The sequence below is a fragment of the Polyodon spathula genome, chromosome 52 (genome assembly GCF_017654505.1).
Source record: "Polyodon spathula isolate WHYD16114869_AA chromosome 52, ASM1765450v1, whole genome shotgun sequence".
In the NCBI taxonomy this organism is placed as follows: domain Eukaryota; kingdom Metazoa; phylum Chordata; class Actinopteri; order Acipenseriformes; family Polyodontidae; genus Polyodon; species Polyodon spathula.
This window is the reverse complement of record NC_054585.1, coordinates 1,570,839-1,587,377: the sequence shown is the minus strand read 5'-3', so window position 1 is coordinate 1,587,377 and position 16,539 is coordinate 1,570,839. Positions and strand designations below refer to the sequence as shown.

At 39.7% G+C, this 16,539-nt stretch overlaps 2 protein-coding genes across 4 annotated transcripts in view; both read left to right on the top strand.

Annotated features, from left to right (window-relative positions):
- LOC121307071 (SH2 domain-containing protein 3C-like) overlaps positions 1-1,054 on the top strand; it is a 74,047-nt gene extending 72,993 nt beyond the window's left edge. For all 3 annotated transcript variants that reach the window (XM_041239178.1, XM_041239180.1, XM_041239179.1), the window contains one exon: positions 766-1,054. In XM_041239178.1, coding sequence (XP_041095112.1) covers positions 766-941 — 176 coding nt within the window. In that variant the 3' untranslated portion in view covers positions 942-1,054. The remainder of the gene's footprint in view (positions 1-765) is intronic.
- Positions 1,055-5,413: 4,359 nt separating this feature from the next.
- tor2a (torsin family 2, member A) lies at positions 5,414-16,059 on the top strand. The gene is made up of 5 exons (XM_041239117.1): positions 5,414-5,586; positions 6,647-6,912; positions 7,637-7,812; positions 10,434-10,561; positions 11,659-16,059. Exons 1-5 carry the CDS (start codon positions 5,451-5,453, stop codon positions 11,901-11,903), a joined length of 951 nt encoding a protein of 316 aa, XP_041095051.1. The 5' UTR covers positions 5,414-5,450; the 3' UTR covers positions 11,904-16,059.
- The last annotated feature ends 480 nt before the right edge of the window (positions 16,060-16,539 follow it).

Here is a 16,539-nt window from a genome sequence, read left to right as displayed (position 1 = left end):
AGCGTGTTAAAAATCTTTTTGTTCTTTTCTTTTTTTAAATGCTGCTTTTTAAAATATATAGACCTCAAGTTTAGATATTAGGGACAAGCCACCAAAGTGTCCCTTAATAAAAGCTTAGAAAAGTGTAATAAAGCATGGTGAAGCATGTAGAGCACCGGTATGGTAAAGCATATTAAAAACATGGCAAGCCATATTAAACTATGCTAAAGGCATAGTATAATCATGGAAAAAGCATGGGAAAACTGTACAATTACAGTGCAAATTTACTATGGTGAAGTTTGATAAGCAGTAGGCTTGACTTTTCTCTCTTTCTCTCTATAGAAGTTGTGTGTGTATATGGGCATATTGTTCTATCATTTTGGGAAAGCATTTAAATAAAAATGTCCCTACAATCTGGGGACTTCTTAAAGGCACAGTTCCCCACAAATAATGCTTTGTAGCAAACAAACTAAAGCTGCAAACATCTTCCATTCCCCTATACTTCAACCTGTGGCGAGTTTTTATGAAGGAATCATAAAAAAGAATACAAGGTCCATCATAGGCATTTATTTATATTGGTTGTCTCTCTATTTTAGGTGTAAATTGTATTAATTCAGATAATTGTTGCCTGGTTTACGGGGTGTATGATGGGAGTCAATATAATCTCCCCAGAAAGAAACAGATATGCCTGTGTAGGGGTGTTTGAGAATGTTTTTGCTGCCATCCAGTGGTAGTTTGGTGGTACTGCGTCTTGACGCCTCACTTCTCTCTGTCTTTGTCCTGCAGGGTTCCAGGCGCGAGCGGAAGTGCTGGAGGTTTTCTGCACAGAGTTTCAGATGCGCTTGCTGTGGGGGAGCAGGGGGGTTGAGGGCAGCCAGGGAGAGCGCTACGAGAAATTCGACAAGGTCCTGACAGCGCTGTCTAACAAACTGGAGCCTCCGGTGAGACACAGCGAGTTATAGCGCCCCCTGCAGGGACTGTGCAATGGACAAGGAGGCAGCACTCCTGGAACTGGGGGGTGTGCGGACCTGCGGAGGGGTTTCATGAAGAATAACCCCCCCCCCCCCCCCCCCCCCCCCCCCCCCCCCCCCAAAACCAGCTGCAGTAGCTGATATATACCACAGTGTGTTTCACTTTCAAATGGACAACTTTGATACAAGGAAACTGAACAGACAGGATTCTTAGTTGATGTTGTATCCAGGGGGTTTGATTGTTGTCATGACAACAGTCAGTATGCAAGGCCTTCTCAAGATGGCTACACACAGAGCTGGCATGGTGATATCATTACAGCAAATGGAGACACCCTTATAAAAAATGTACTACTCTGTACTGTTGAGGAGAATTCATTTTAAAGAATATTAAAAATCACAATATACTTTAAATATTTACATTTTTTTAATCAAAGATTATAAATTCAAAAATGCCAAAAAATGTGAGGACCGCCATTTCAGTTTCTGAACTGCAGAAAAATGTCATCATATCACTTGATGTGTATTTTGTACTTGTTTTGCCTGTAGAAATACGTTTAGAAATAAATACTAAAAGGAACTTGTATAAATTCCTCAAAATGTTTTGCGTTTCCATTAATATTTCTAAATTTAGCACTCTTCAGTGTTTCATAGTCATGAATGAAATAACAGCCTCACGTTTCTTCATGCACTTTTGAAATTACAAATATATAGTGACATTCATTAAAATATTGTATTACTAAAGACAGCAGTGACCGAGTTAGAAGTACCGAGTTTATCAAGTAGAATGGTACTTCTAAGTTCTACAGCATTTACTGATTGAGGGTGAAACCAACTTTTAAATGATTTAGTTGCTGTAGCTAAGTAGTAAACATTAAGTAATATACAAGTACTTTAAGTAGTGCTTAAATAGATCAAGTCTGCTAATACTACTGGGTATAGTGATTGAGCAGTACTTTTGGGTAAGGGTGTATCGAGAAATGAGTCCAGCCTCTGTTGTATCTTTTAGAAAGATTTTAATAAAAGGTGTTTATTTTTCCCAGACAGAGTGATAACATGAGAACAGGGGTGACATGTCTCCTTGGCTTTCTGTCTGTGTAAAGTTATTTGTACAGTGACACTGTATTGTTTTTGTAAGTCTGGGTATCTGATCAAATCTAGCTGGGATTGCTTTTGTTAGCTTCTGAATGTGAATTGTTATTATTATGTTTAAGAGTTGTACTGGGGCACTTTGATTTCCTATACGAATTGCAATTGATTGATTGACTACCTGGAGATAGCATTTTGTGTGCAAAAGGGGCATTTTCTTTTCAAAAGTGACTTTAATCTTTTCTTTTTAATGAGTCAAGTAGCCAAATGTTTCAACTAATGCTATTTTCAAACACCAGAGGGTGTATTCTCTATAAAAGAGAAAGTTGGCTTGCCACGTTCTATTTCAGTTTCAGCTAACATTATTGCAGACGCAGTAGGTTCTTAAACAAAATGCAGATATGCCAACACATTCCACAATATGCTGTAGCTCTCTCTCCTTCCGCTAGGGGTAATATCGAGCCATGCTTGAGGGAGCAACATCGTCTATAAACAGAATGATTTGAGGAATGAACTGCTTAGCCTCTCTTTCAGTCATGCATGCGAGTGGATCCTCTACATATAGTGTCTGCTTTGTAATGTATGAACTGAATCAAAATGAAGAATGAACTGCTACTGCAAGTGTTGCTGGTTTAGTTACTATATATTCCCAACTGTAGTGTTTTACACATTTCAACAAAGTCAACATAATACCTTCACACCCTTCAATCACTTCTCACTGTGCTCAAAGACCGCCGCTGATGGATATTACCATTGCCTACAGGGAAGGTCCGTTGCCAACAACATCATCTCCTTTTTGTATAAAGTGTTCTTTGCCTCACTTCCTGTTGTACAGAATTCTGTGTTATTTCTTGTTGTACATAGTCATTTTTACATCATTTCTTACTTGTAAAAAAAACAAAAACATGATTGCATAATTTTCTTATGTACATATGTCATTGTTTCCTCTTTTTTTGCTAAGAGATATAGAATCTAGTAAGCTTGTGTTCATGTGGGTCTTGGCTGTTGTTTTTTTTTTTGCTTGTTTGGTTTCCCATGTTAATCTTGTTAACCATGTTGGGCCGGGAGCGCTAGAGCAGCAGTTTTATTCGAGACATGGTAGCAGAACGTATACAAGCTGATTATAAAATCAGAGCCACTGGTGTTATATTGCATTGTCGGCCCGAATGGACTGCATTCATTGTTTTAAAATACTCCAGCTGGGATTACATTAAACTGTGTTTATTAACAGTGAACCAAGACAAGAACATACAACTGAGCTGCGGTCTTGCAATTAAACCTGTCCCCAGTGCAACATGCAATTAGGCACTCTAGTTACTGGAACTACATGTACTGCTGTGCATATCATTGCAAATAGTCCTTTTTTCTCTCCATTAGCTTTGTGTGTTACAGTGAATTGGGCCCACAGTCACTGTGTAGGACTCTTGTACCTGTTGCACAGGAAGCACATGTATAATGTGGTGGCAAGAGGAATGAAGTTCACCAGAGTCAAAGTGATAATAAAGTATAGAAAATGAAACAAACTACAGAGAAATGATCAGATCATTCTCCCACAAGGTGAGAAAAAGATGTCATTATTCCTTTAAAGTGAAGAAACAATGTTGAAGACTATACCTTTTATCAGACCTACATAGACATTGAAAATGTATAAGCTTTCAAGACCTTTGTGCCCTTCATCAGTGTATAATGCACTGTCAAAATTCAGCTGTGCTTGTCCTTCAAGGGCTCAGGCTGATCAAACCTGGATTTATACAGTTATTATAAGAATACATGGTAATCATCACCAACCTTTGTCCCGTGTGAGGCGTTAACCTTCCAACCACAGTGGTGATGTGTTGGAGTAAAGGTCTGCTAGAAAGTGCAGTCTAGACTCTCAAAGTGCATTTTCTACTGCTCATTCCACCCAAGCACTACCTGGCTGAGATAATGAAGATCTCTGCCCATTGAAAGCCATTGTAAACACGCTGGCGTGTCTCATGCCTACTCCTGGAACTTCTGTTAATCATTGAACTCAAAGTACAAGCTAACTTCAGTCTACAGGACAGTAGCCAAGATATTCAGGCAGTTACATCACACCCTTCTATTAAGAATTACTAATAGAAAGCGCAAGAGTAAGTATCATCAAATGTCATTTTAGATTACTTTTGATCATGTACTGTTACACTGAATAGTGCATGTGTGCGTTGTGTTGCTGCAGTACCGAGCCCATGTTTGCTCTTTACCTGGCATCGAGCTGCTTTAAGCTTGTCTGGAGAATTTGAAGAGCCAGAACTGAAGAGCATTCCTCCTTCCATCCAATCACGTGACAAGGTGAACGTTGAACTCAGTCAGTCCACCTACTCTCTCTGTCTATGTGTAATCAGAATAGGTGAGGCTAGATACATTGAAAAGTAGAGCTCAAGGAACCCAGACCACTCACAATGAGGAACGTTGACATGTGCATTTCTATGACATTTGAAACACGAATGATTGGAATGGCTAGGGAGCTGCCCACCACTCAAACCACTTACTGACTAATACTGGTATCTCTGATCTGCCCTGTCTGCAAATACATGCAAAATATTTCAGTAGCACCCAGAATATTATTCAGAATTACTTGATAGGTAATGCATTTTACTCCCAAAAAATGGCTTTCTGCCATGGCGATGTGCAATTCTTGAACGCTCTCAGCTCATTCTGGATATGCCTAATTATGCTTTACTTCACATTGTTTTCTGTAGGTCAGATTCACTAGCTATTCATTCCAGTTCAAAGTTTGCACCAAGTTTCAGTGTTTTACTAAGTGTTACAGAACTTGCTAGAAATGCATTGTAAGATGTGTATGTAAGGACCTTTTAAATTCACATACCGGGTCTTTAAAGTTTTGCACCATTGCCATTTACCGTGCGCAAAAACATGAACTGGAGTAAATTGCCTACAGTATTTCAAAACTGTGTTGCTGCAGCATGTTACCGTTGCCATGAACTGTGGTGAACTGAATACAGCCTTACAGGACACTTCAGCTCAGAGTCTGCATGCTGGCTTAATAAAGTACCAGCTATATTAAACAGGTTAGTGCGACTGTTTAAATAACTTATCCACGGGTGTGAAGTAAATTCCCGTATGCACTAGTTCTTCCTATCAATATTAGTATTGTTGAAAACACGTATTTATTTATTTTTGGTATTTTTTCAAGTATACATTTAATAGAACAAAGCGTCTATTTATGTTAGTAATTAGCAAAATTGGATTAAGGCCTGCCCCTTTAAAACTACTCTATGCAGTGCTTTATGGGAGATAGTGTCCTTGAAAGAAACCAAATACGCGCTCAGAACGCAGAGCCCTCCTCAAAGACTACAACTCCCAGTGCGCGGGGTTTCGTAAGGAATCACTTTGTACACTCATTGCAGACCTGATCTGCTTGACGTGGAGAACATGAGAGCGGTGTTTCTCGCATTATCTGTTTTATTCTCGAACTCTCTCAGCTCAGTGGCTTCTGCTTTTCAGTTCAAGACTGTTTATTGCACGATATCTAACAACTGCGAATGCGACTTCCACCCGGACCTTCAAGGTAAGTTGACAAACAAACAATAACCTACTCCAGTCCTGTTTGGATTTTGACTGGCAGTGGCAGAGCAGAGCAGCTGATTTCCCTGCTGCCAGTAGCTGCACAAAACTAAACGTAATAACTACACACTCCCCTTTCTCTAAACTTACATTAAAATAGAAACAGTTCTCTTTCTTCAGCTCTGATGTTAAACTACTAGCAGCAGCCTTTGTGGGGTTTCATACCGTGGTAGTAGAATCTTTAAGAACCACCAAAAAGGCTCCTGCTGGTAGATTCGCTACTTATTCTAATCTCTCTGATAAGATATACCGTGCAATTTCTCTTTCATTTATTGGCGCAATCAATGTGTGTGTGTGTGGTTTTTTTTTTTCCCTCTGTTGACTTTGTAAATGTAAGAAGCTTTATTAAGTACTAATTGAACGTAAATCTAAAAGTGCAGTACGTGTGTTGATAAATTGAAATGCCATACTGTCATCGTAACCAAAGCTACTTTTGACCACCCGGCAATATATATATATATATATATATATATATATATATATATATATATATATATATGCCAGTCATCTAACGGAGGCTAATGAGTAACGCTGTCATTTATCCTCCAGGTAGCCTTCTTTTGATGCACTTAGTTAGACAATGTAAACAAACTGGGCTGTCAACAGGTCTCCTTTTGGAAGAAGTGCACACAAGGTGTCATCTGCAGGCACCCAAGTACTAGGCTGTTTTACTGTCGCGTTTAACATGACTGTGGGACAGTGCAGCCTCAGTAATAATTTGCACTTTCACTTCAAATTAAAATGTTCACTTTTTTTACACTTGCAGTGGCTTTTTGCCTTGCACTAAGGCAGCTAATTTTGCAGATGGCAGTATCTACACACATCCTTAATATAACTACCCTCTACCTTTTCTTTAAACTTAAGCCCAGTAAAAAAAAAAAGTTCTCTTTCACCTGCCCTCTTACTAGCAGCAGTATTTTTGAGGTTTTTTCTAGGCAGTAGAATTTGTGTGGATATAAAGAAGCATTTCTGTCTGAGTTGAGTGGAGCTGTCTGTGTCAGCAGGGCTGGAGTTGGAGCTGTACCGCAATGTGTACGGGCAGCACCTCGCTCAGGAGGCCGTGTCGGAGGCGCTGGCTGAGTTCATCAACGATGCGAGCCCGGAGAAGCCGCTGGTGCTGTCCTTCCATGGCTCCTCTGGCACGGGGAAGACCCTGGTGAGCTGGCTGCTGGGGAGGTACCTGTACGGCTCAGCCAAGACCAGCCCTCACGTGCACCAGTTCATACCCACCCTGCACTTCCCTTACCCACACAGGGTGCCGCAATACAAGGTACTTCCTGCGTGGAGCCTTTCTTTTAATACTAGAATTAGTTCCCCTTGCAAGTCAGTTTGAGCAGTTCCAGATTGTACTGAGAGCCGAACTACAGTGCATAGTGGTATATTGTTAAAACGTGACATGGCTCAAACTGCTATACATACAATACGTTCAAATATCGTTCTTATGTTTTAAGTAATGTGTTATTGTTTTGTGAATAATGTGAGGGACACTGGCACAGTGGCAGCAGGAGCCATGAGCACTTCCTCACAGCACTACAATCCTGACCTGAACACCCCCTTGTGATGTGGGCAAATATCCGTTAAGGGCTAGGTTGAGCCCACCAAAATAATGTCAAACCCAGGCCTCAGAAACAGAATGGCAACCTCCAAAATCTTCCTTTTATGTGTTTCTTTTTCTGTGACACTTTTAATGTCACATTGCTGTGTGTTATTATTATATTTGAACTGTGCAACGTGAAGTCTTTCCTAAAATAATAAATTAATCACTAAAACAAACAAAGAAAAGAAAAACTAAAAACATGTGGTATAACTACTGTATTGAAACTACCACTTCTATTAAACACTAGCAGAGTGAGCTTGAATTACTTCCCCTAATAGTATCTGGTCATTCCTCACTTGTGGAGTAGAGCATAGTCCCCGTGCTGGAATGAGCAGATTGATCTGGACAGTCCCTACAGTTCTGTTCATGTAGCTGCTTGTATGTCTCTGCTCTGCAGAAGGAGCTGAAGGCCTGGGTGGAGGGGAACCTCACAGCTTGTGCCCGCTCCGTGTTTGTATTCGATGAGATGGATAAGATGCCCCCTGGTCTCATTGACGTCCTCGTCCCATTCCTGGGGTCGTCCCACGTGGTCTACCAGACCAACTACCGGAAGGCTATCTACGTCTTCATCAGGTATGCCTTTGAGATAACGAAATTCAATGTGCATCCATTCACTACATAGGGCTCAAATGTGCAGTTGAAGAACATGTGCAAGCCTTGGTTTCAGATTGTCTGGCACTTCCTTGGTCATTCACCTGGAGGGTGAAATTGACTCCAAACCCTTCAGGACCTTCTTTCCTGTCAGTAGGCAACTGGCTAGCTCCCCTAATGACTGACATGCTGTCAGCAGGGATGGAAATAAGATTCACTGGTTTTAGTATGAGTTTACTAACACAACCCTAAGCTTGTTACCTATACACTGTGTTAAATCCTCAAATGGCAAAACTCCTATGCAATAGGAGCCTTATTTCCATCCCTGCTTTCAGCCAGTAACATGCTTTGACCTAAAATACACTGGTGAGATGAAAGGACCCAGGAAGTGCGAGAGTAGCAGACTTTCTAGAAGGCGAGGCAAGCAAACTGAGAACTTTCTTTTAACCTAATGTAGTACCAGATATCTGTTTTAAAATGAAAATACACATCTGCTATGACACGAGTTTCTTTGGAAACTGCACATTTGAGACCTAGATAGTGAACGAACATGCATGACAGGTGAGTTGATGGAATTGTATTGTTAGATAGAATCACTTTGAGGGGCTTCGCTATGTTCTAGCTGCCTGCCAGGTACATATGTCATAAGAACATAAGAACATAAGAAAGTTTACAAACGAGAGGAGGCCATTCGGCCCATCTTGCTCGTTTGGTTGTTAGTAGCTTATTGATCCCAAAATCTCATCAAGCAGCTTCTTGAAGGATCCCAGGGTGTCAGCTTCAACAACATTACTGGGGAGTTGATTCCAGACCCTCACAATTCTCTGTGTAAAAAAGTGTCTCCTATTTTCTGTTCTGAATGCCCCTTTTTCTAAACTCCATTTGTGACCCCTGGTCCTTGTTTCTTTTTTCAGGCTGAAAAAGTCCCTTGGGTCGACACTGTCAATACCTTTTAGAATTTTGAATGCTTGAATTAGGTCGCCACGTAGTCTTCTTTGTTCAAGACTGAACAGATTCAATTATTTTAGCCTGTCTGCATCATGTAAGCTAGGTGTTCATAAATGCCAGCACCACTAACTGCACAGCAGTGTGTTGCTGTGTAAATCCTAAGTGTCTGTTCACTAGATGGTGCAGGCTCTTAAATCTGTAAAGATACATTGGCTGACCTGTTGCACATTTCTATTGCAACATGTAGAACAGATGATCACTCCTGAAATCAAATGAAAGTGTCTCCCGCAAACAGCAGCATCTGATCATTGCAATAAGATCTACCCTGAATGATTGCAAACAGCTGAAAAAGAAAAGAGCGAAGATCATTTAAAGCTAATTCAGGTCACAAAACTGTATGTATAGTTCTAGTTGAAAGCATCTGTAGTCTGTCACTTTTTTACTTTGTATATTGTGGATATATGTAGGACATTGGAGCTACATTTTCATGTTACTGAAAGCCCTTCATTTTGTGGAGGAAGAATGTCACTTTTGTTTACACATTACGCTTGAATGTCTGTACAAAATTTGTTTTATTTTTAATAGATTTTATTGACTAGAAATATATATTTTTTGCTGTCCAATGCCAAACGCAGCTATGTGTTCTTCTATATTCACACATTATAGAAAACCCCACACATTTTATCAGACAGTCATTCCAGATTCCACCTGTAGGTGTTTGGTCTGTGTTGACTTTATCTTGGTTTGGACTCCTGTAAATATTTGCTACCCTGCTTTTGCCCTTCTAGAAAGGATGCAGCATGCCCTTTATTTGCTCCCGTTGACACACAGACAACACAGTGGAGAGCCAACAAAGAGACTATTCAAGCACAAGTGTTGTACTGCAGTCTAGCACCAAAATAAACATGTGCGTTACATATTTTCCATATTAACCCTATACACAACCACAGTGGACATGCATTGTTCTGTGATTGCTTGATTTGTACAGTAGTTGTAATATCTTTGAAAGTCCCCTAGATGGTGCTCTTGGCTGGGGAAGTCTTGCAGATCCCAGTATTTTATCAAGGGCTGTTCTTACACTACTAAAATGTGGATTGTCAGCCTGTTTGGCTGGGGGTGGGGATTTGATCACCACTTGTACTCCGCTCAGATCCATTACTTATCCATATTCTGGTATCACTAAATAATCTGCTGTTTAAATATTAAATGTAATGCGGTTTCTAGGAATACAGAACAGATAATCAGTCGATCTCTCTTCAAAAACTAGGCAATGGATTTTAATAGGCAAGACGTCCCATAGCCACAATGGCATTTACTACCAAAGCAAAACAACAGGGTGTTTCTGAAATGGTGACTGCTAGACAAGTCTCACACTGGACAGTGCTGGATCAGTCACTTCACAGCCACTTCTGCATTGCTTAAGTGGATAACATTCGGATATGCCACTGCAATGGTACATCTATTTAAATTGTGCCTTTTTTTTTTTAAGAGAATATTATGTATTCAGAGATCCCAAGATATTTAGTGGCGTTAATGGGCAGTAAACATTTGACCCCATCATGAATTGTTTTATACGAAGACTTCTAATAAAGACCCAGTGATATGTAGACAGCACCTGATTGGAGGCTGGTTTGTGTTGACTCCCCCTTTTTCAGCACCGCCGGTGAGGAGCAGATAAACCGATTGGCTCTGGAGGCGAGGCAGGCCGGCCGCGACCGGGAGGAAATCCTATTGGAGGAGCTGGAGGATGCCATTGCACAGGCAGTGTTCAACAAGAGCTGCAGTAAGACAACCTTCCCATTTGGACTGTGCTGGAGACTAGAGCAGGGAGGGAACCGAGTTTAACGGTGTAGAACCCCTTACGTTTTACGTATACATATTTAAAGTGCTTCTAGCTACTAAATAGTTCCATCAGTGTTCTCCACCATGCACATCCATTCATTATTTAGGTCTCATTGTGCAGTTATTAAAAAAACGTTTGTCGTAACAAACCTGCTATGTATTTTCATTTTCAAAAATTGTATCTGGTACTACACAAGGTTCCAGACTTACCCGTCCGGTTTCTGAATATATAAGTAGACAACTCCACTGTTAAAATTAATGTGTTTTGTAAGGAAATTTCTTTATAAATATCCCCGATGGAGCTGCATATTCCTGGCAACAAGGAAAGTTTAACACATACCCAGATAATCCAGTTCTAATGAAACACTCAGAGGACAATCTTTAGCACAATGTATTGAGAGCAGAGTGGAACTTGAATCTTGGGGTATATGAAGGCAGTTGACTGTATTTTGCACTTACATTTGTATATCGTGGATGTAGTTCATGGTAATTGACCCAATACAGGTTTATTAGGAGGTTGGGTGTGTTTACAGGATGCTTCATCACAGCAATACCATTGTGAGTTGCCTAGATGGCGGTCTTGGCCCCCAGTATTGCTATACTTAAAACATAAAAATCATACAGTTAGAATCAAAAGGTCCATTTGTCCTGCCTCAGTGCAACACATTTGATGGAAATGTTTTTTTTTCTCTCTCCATTCACTTCCTGTGTTGCAAGTAAAAGGATCACACCTAAGCGCACATGGTTACTTATGTGCCCTATAGATCGGGTTGTGGTAGAGTCCATTTCATGAAACACAGTCACTGAACTGTTTTGAAACTGAAAGCAGCAGAATCTCCTCTGAACTATCATTTAAACTGCTGTTTTTGTACAGTCCTTTTATAATTGTTTAATTCTTGTAAGAACATTTCTGTGGAAAATAAGGCCCATAGTTGAGAACAGCCTGTGAGAATGTCGCTCTGTTAAGAACATATTTTAATGTTCCTGTGCTTTGAGTGAACCGCTGGGCCGGGCTGTGACTCCTCTCTTGCCTTGCAGACGGGTTATATCACTCGGAGATTATCCAAGAGAAGCTGGTCGACTGCTTCGTGCCCTTCCTGCCCCTGACTCGCCGTCACGTGGAGCGCTGCATACGCCGGGAGCTGTGCCTGCGTGGGCAGTGCCACCGTCGTGACATCATCGAGGCAGTCACGGGGGCCATGACCTTCTCCCCTGAGAGAGAGCGGCTCTTCTCACACAGCGGCTGCAAGACTGTACCCGCCAAGGTCAACTACTACCTCTGAGAGTCTGCAACAGCAACAAGAACCGTGGAAGAACCTGAGCCTGGTCTGTCCACTGGGCGTGCAATCTGGGGTGAATTCAGTGCCTGTGAATGGTGGTCTCCAAATGGAGGATAGAACACAGGGGTAATTTCAGCGCACCAGCATGCATCTCAGTTTAGTCCCCCCAGAATAGGGTCAGGGAATTGTGTTATTGGTGTATAACAGCCTGAAACTTCACATGTAAAATGTGTGGAAATTTGAAAGACCGTACTCCAGTCACAGAGTTTGGGGTCAAGGTTTGCCTCCTCATGTCAGCTGTGGTCTCCAGCAAAGCACAATTCTGCAATTTGTTATGCTTTTATGACCCCATGATATACATTCTTCTCATCATTTATTACTGTTTTTCTGCACTTAGGTATGTGGCATGTTCTACAAAATCCCCAGCATACTTCATATTTATTTTTCATTGCAAATCTTTTCAACAATTACCTTAGTTCTACTTTATAAATAGAATATGATGATGACTTAAACATGCCAGATATCAATGAGTGCAGAAACAGTAAGGATGGTTAAGAACACACATCTGTAACTAATACACAGAAAAAGTTAATTCAGAGGTCTACAGTATTCCTTTAATAAAGTAGAACCACTAAGGTAATTGTGTTTGCTACAAAATAATCTTTGTAACCAGCTATGCCTGCAAATGTAGAGATAATTAAAATGGTTAACTAGCTTTTTGTAAAATTGAAAAATAATTGCTTCACCTTTTCTAGATATGAAAACCCATGCAAACCAGGGCCTCTCTACAAAGGTAACATAATTCTGTATAGTGACTTTTAAGACTGTCTTCTCAAAGGAGATTTATAGCTAATCAATTAGAATAACAACAATCAATAACAAGAAGTGAATGCTTCAGTATTAAATGTGTAGTCCCTAAGGGTTTGAAATCTATTTTAGTAGCTTGAGTACTACTTTAACTGCAGCACAACCAGTTAGTCAGCATTGACATCTTTATCAATACAGAAATCATGCAACTCTGCGAGAGTGCCATGTGCAGACAGCCCTAGACTGGTATTGTTTCATGTAAGTGGATGAGGAGCAGATGTGTTGCATTTAAATAGATAAAATTTTGTTAAGTTGTTTGAAATAAATTATGTTAAACTTCACTCCTGAACCCAGTACTGTGAGAATATCACATAAGAGGAGCAAAACGGTGGTCTTATTTTAAATTAAACTGCAAAATACTGTGGGTTATTTTGTGATATTGACTGCAGCAGTATGGCTAGCGTCATGCCCCATAATGCTATTACACTAGCGCTTGTATTAGGCAGAACACAAATTGCATCTCTTACCTATAGCTCCAGACTAGAGAGTTATATAAAGGAGGAGCACTTTATTTTGGGTTAATTAGGTTTCTAAATGGTGAAAAAGGCAGGGTTTTCCTTGGCTTTAATAGCACTAAACAATCAGTTGCATACATTGGTAATCCACATACAGTATGCAGCTATTAATGTTATTATTTGTATTCTACATATGGTGCAGACATGAAATCAAATCTGGTATGTGATTCCGCTAGTCCTCTGGAGTTCCTTGTTTACGTGCACTTTTGTAGTATGCTGAATACTGAGCTCTGGTACTTAGAAAATCTCCCTATTGCTCACAACGTACAGTAGCAAGGGAATGGTTGTATTTTAATACTTGCTTGTAACACATTGCTACTGCATCGAGCATAGCCAATCATATCCAGAAGTGTGTCTGTGGAGGATTATCCTCAACATGCCCCGACAGGATGTACAATGCATATAAACTTATTGAATGATAACGGGGAAGTGAAATAGGGTGTGGAATCTAATTTAGTCGTAGGGTTACAGCTGTTTTTAATGCAGTATTAAAACTAGTTATTTGAAACTCTTGTGAGTGCTTTAGAATTGCAGTCTACTCGGCTTGATTTGCGTGGGTGTGTTATGGAAAAATTAAGGTTAATACAACTCCTGGATCCTTCTAAGGACAGTTAGGGTTTTGCCAGCAGGTGGTGCTGTTGTCTTATAGACGCACACGTGCACCAGGTATGAGGCGATGTTTGATATCTCAAATCCAGCGGTACCTCCCGCTTTTATTTCAGATATAGATATTTGGTTCTGTAATATATTAAATGTAAATTCATATTTAGAAAACCTCTGATGGATATTTAAAATCGGTACCAACTTTTTCATTTTACACTGGGCTGTAGAGTGACAGGGATAGAAGAGTGCAGGGATGGAAATGACTCATAATGTATAGCAGTTTCACCCATTGTGGGTTTTACTAGGAGCTTGATTAGCCCCAGTGTTTAGGTAACAAGCTCATGAGTGTCTTATTAAACTCGGAGTAAACCAGGAACTGCTGTGAAATTTCCATCCCTGATGTGCAGCCCAGTGGTTAGTGGGATGAGAAGGAGTGTGGAAATATATTATATATTATTTTATAATAAGTTATATTGATGTAATTAAGTTATACTGTAATGTAATTCCCACTGTTAATGTATGCTTATGCTTTTTATGCAATTAATAGGCATTGTTGCATGAGCATTAGTGCATGTATTAAATATATATATATGTGTGTTTGCATACAATATACTGTGTGTATGTGGATCTGAATGTGTGCTTTTGTGTTTTATAAGACCGTGGAATGTAAGCTTCCCAAACAATGAAACCCAGAACAAAAAAGATGTGTCCGGTTGTCATTATCAATGTGAGGCTATCTCTCTCAGCTCTGACTGGGCTCTCTGTGTGCCTCTTGGTTTGTGCGTGTCTCTCTGTGGCAGAGAGGAGAGGGCCAGGCAGCTGTGGTGCCAGCTGTGTGCCAGTCTGTGAGATCGCCCTGGTTTTGGGGGAGGGGTCCTTCATCCTTAACATTTATTCTGTTCCATTTAAAGGAGACGGTTAAAAGCACTGTATTAATTACAGATTTACCACTTCATATACTCCATTCATAAACAAGTTCTTGTTAGCATTCCCATCATTACCACAGATCATTTGCTGCTATTTTCTTGTGTTTTTTCTTTTCTTTTAAGTGAGAATATGCAGGCGGTTTTTTAAGCTTCCCGTTGTTGCAAATGAAAGTTTAGACTTCCATTTTCCTGATACCATAACACTTCCGGTGACCAACGTGCCATGTGACACAGTAAGTAAAAGTGTACCAGGAAACAAGTCTAAATTTTTATGAAGTGGCTAAAAACAAAACAAAACAAAAAAAAGACTTTAAACTAGAAATTGGCCAAGCACAAAGCAAGTGACAATGTTGCCAGTGTTAGTAAGAGGTCATTGATTCTGAAGCCTTGGTTATCATTCCCTTAAAGTCAAAGGAAACCCAAAATGGAACATGCATTAGAACTATTTCAGCCCTCAGCTTGGATCTGCGAGTACAGCCCAGAATACCACGTTACATGAACACAATGGTTGTTGGTTTCATTCACAACCCAATTACTATGGCGATACTTTGCCATTTTTATATTGAAAAATAACTTTTTAAAGCAGATGACGGCTTGGTTAAGATGACTTACACAGAATAAAGAAAAGTTTAGTCGACATTAAATATGTTTTTGTTGAAATATGGTGTTTTTATTTCTTTTGTTATAACTGAAAAACGAAGGGGTCCTTTTTATAAAATGCACTAAAATGTGCCTCTTGTATTGGAAGTGCCGTCATACTTATAGATTGCGTTAATGTACTGAACAGCAAAGTATTGTTTTATTTTCTTGTGAATCGTGTTTCTGTTTCGGCTTTTGTGCTTTGTAGCTTTTTAAAAATCTATACAGATGTCCTGTTTAAATAAACTGCACATTTTTTATTATGTTTCAATTGAGTGTTGAATTCTACGCTTTAGTTAAGTCTGACCGTGCTGATTTAGAAATGAGCAAGATTGTTTTATTGTCTCAACTTTTAATGGTTTGCAGTGATCCTGGGTGATTCTTTTAGCAATTACTCAAAGCATGTGCACCTTTGTGTATTGCCAGCAAAAGACTACATTCATTATGATAAATTTGTTCTTTTTTATAATTTGCTACATTTTCCTTTAAAGTTGCTGACTGAATAAAGAAAATGTCCTTGTTGAGCCCGAACAATTTAGCATAAAGAACTTGATTTAGGGCCTGTGAAACCTACGAAACCAGTTTATGAAACTGAACCAAGACCCTGTAAATCAGACATGCCCTAAATTTCTTTTTCCATCTGAATATCATTGAACACTGTAATTTACAAGAAAGTTCATTAAAAGAGAAATGACTTATTTTCCAATAGAAATACATCACTTCTTTATCATGTAGTTTCCTAATAATTTGTTTAATAAAAGCTCCCTGTTTGCAAGTGAGTTTTACTCAATTACACTGCAAAGGCAATAACACAGTTAACCTCCAAGCAAGTCATATACATAATGTAAAGCATACCTTCAACTATGGATGCAGAAACATACACAAAACAAAATCCTGACACAGCAAGATTCACACTTGTGTGGCTGCCTTCTTAGTTGAAACAAGTGTTCAAGGAAACAAGCTTGTAAAAGCTGGCTGCTGTGTGAACTCTAAACTCCTAAACTCTGTTACCATCCCCCTCGCACCTTCTATTATTGCTACCGTTTAACTGCACTTTTAATTTAAACACAATTCTCCGACGACGAGCAA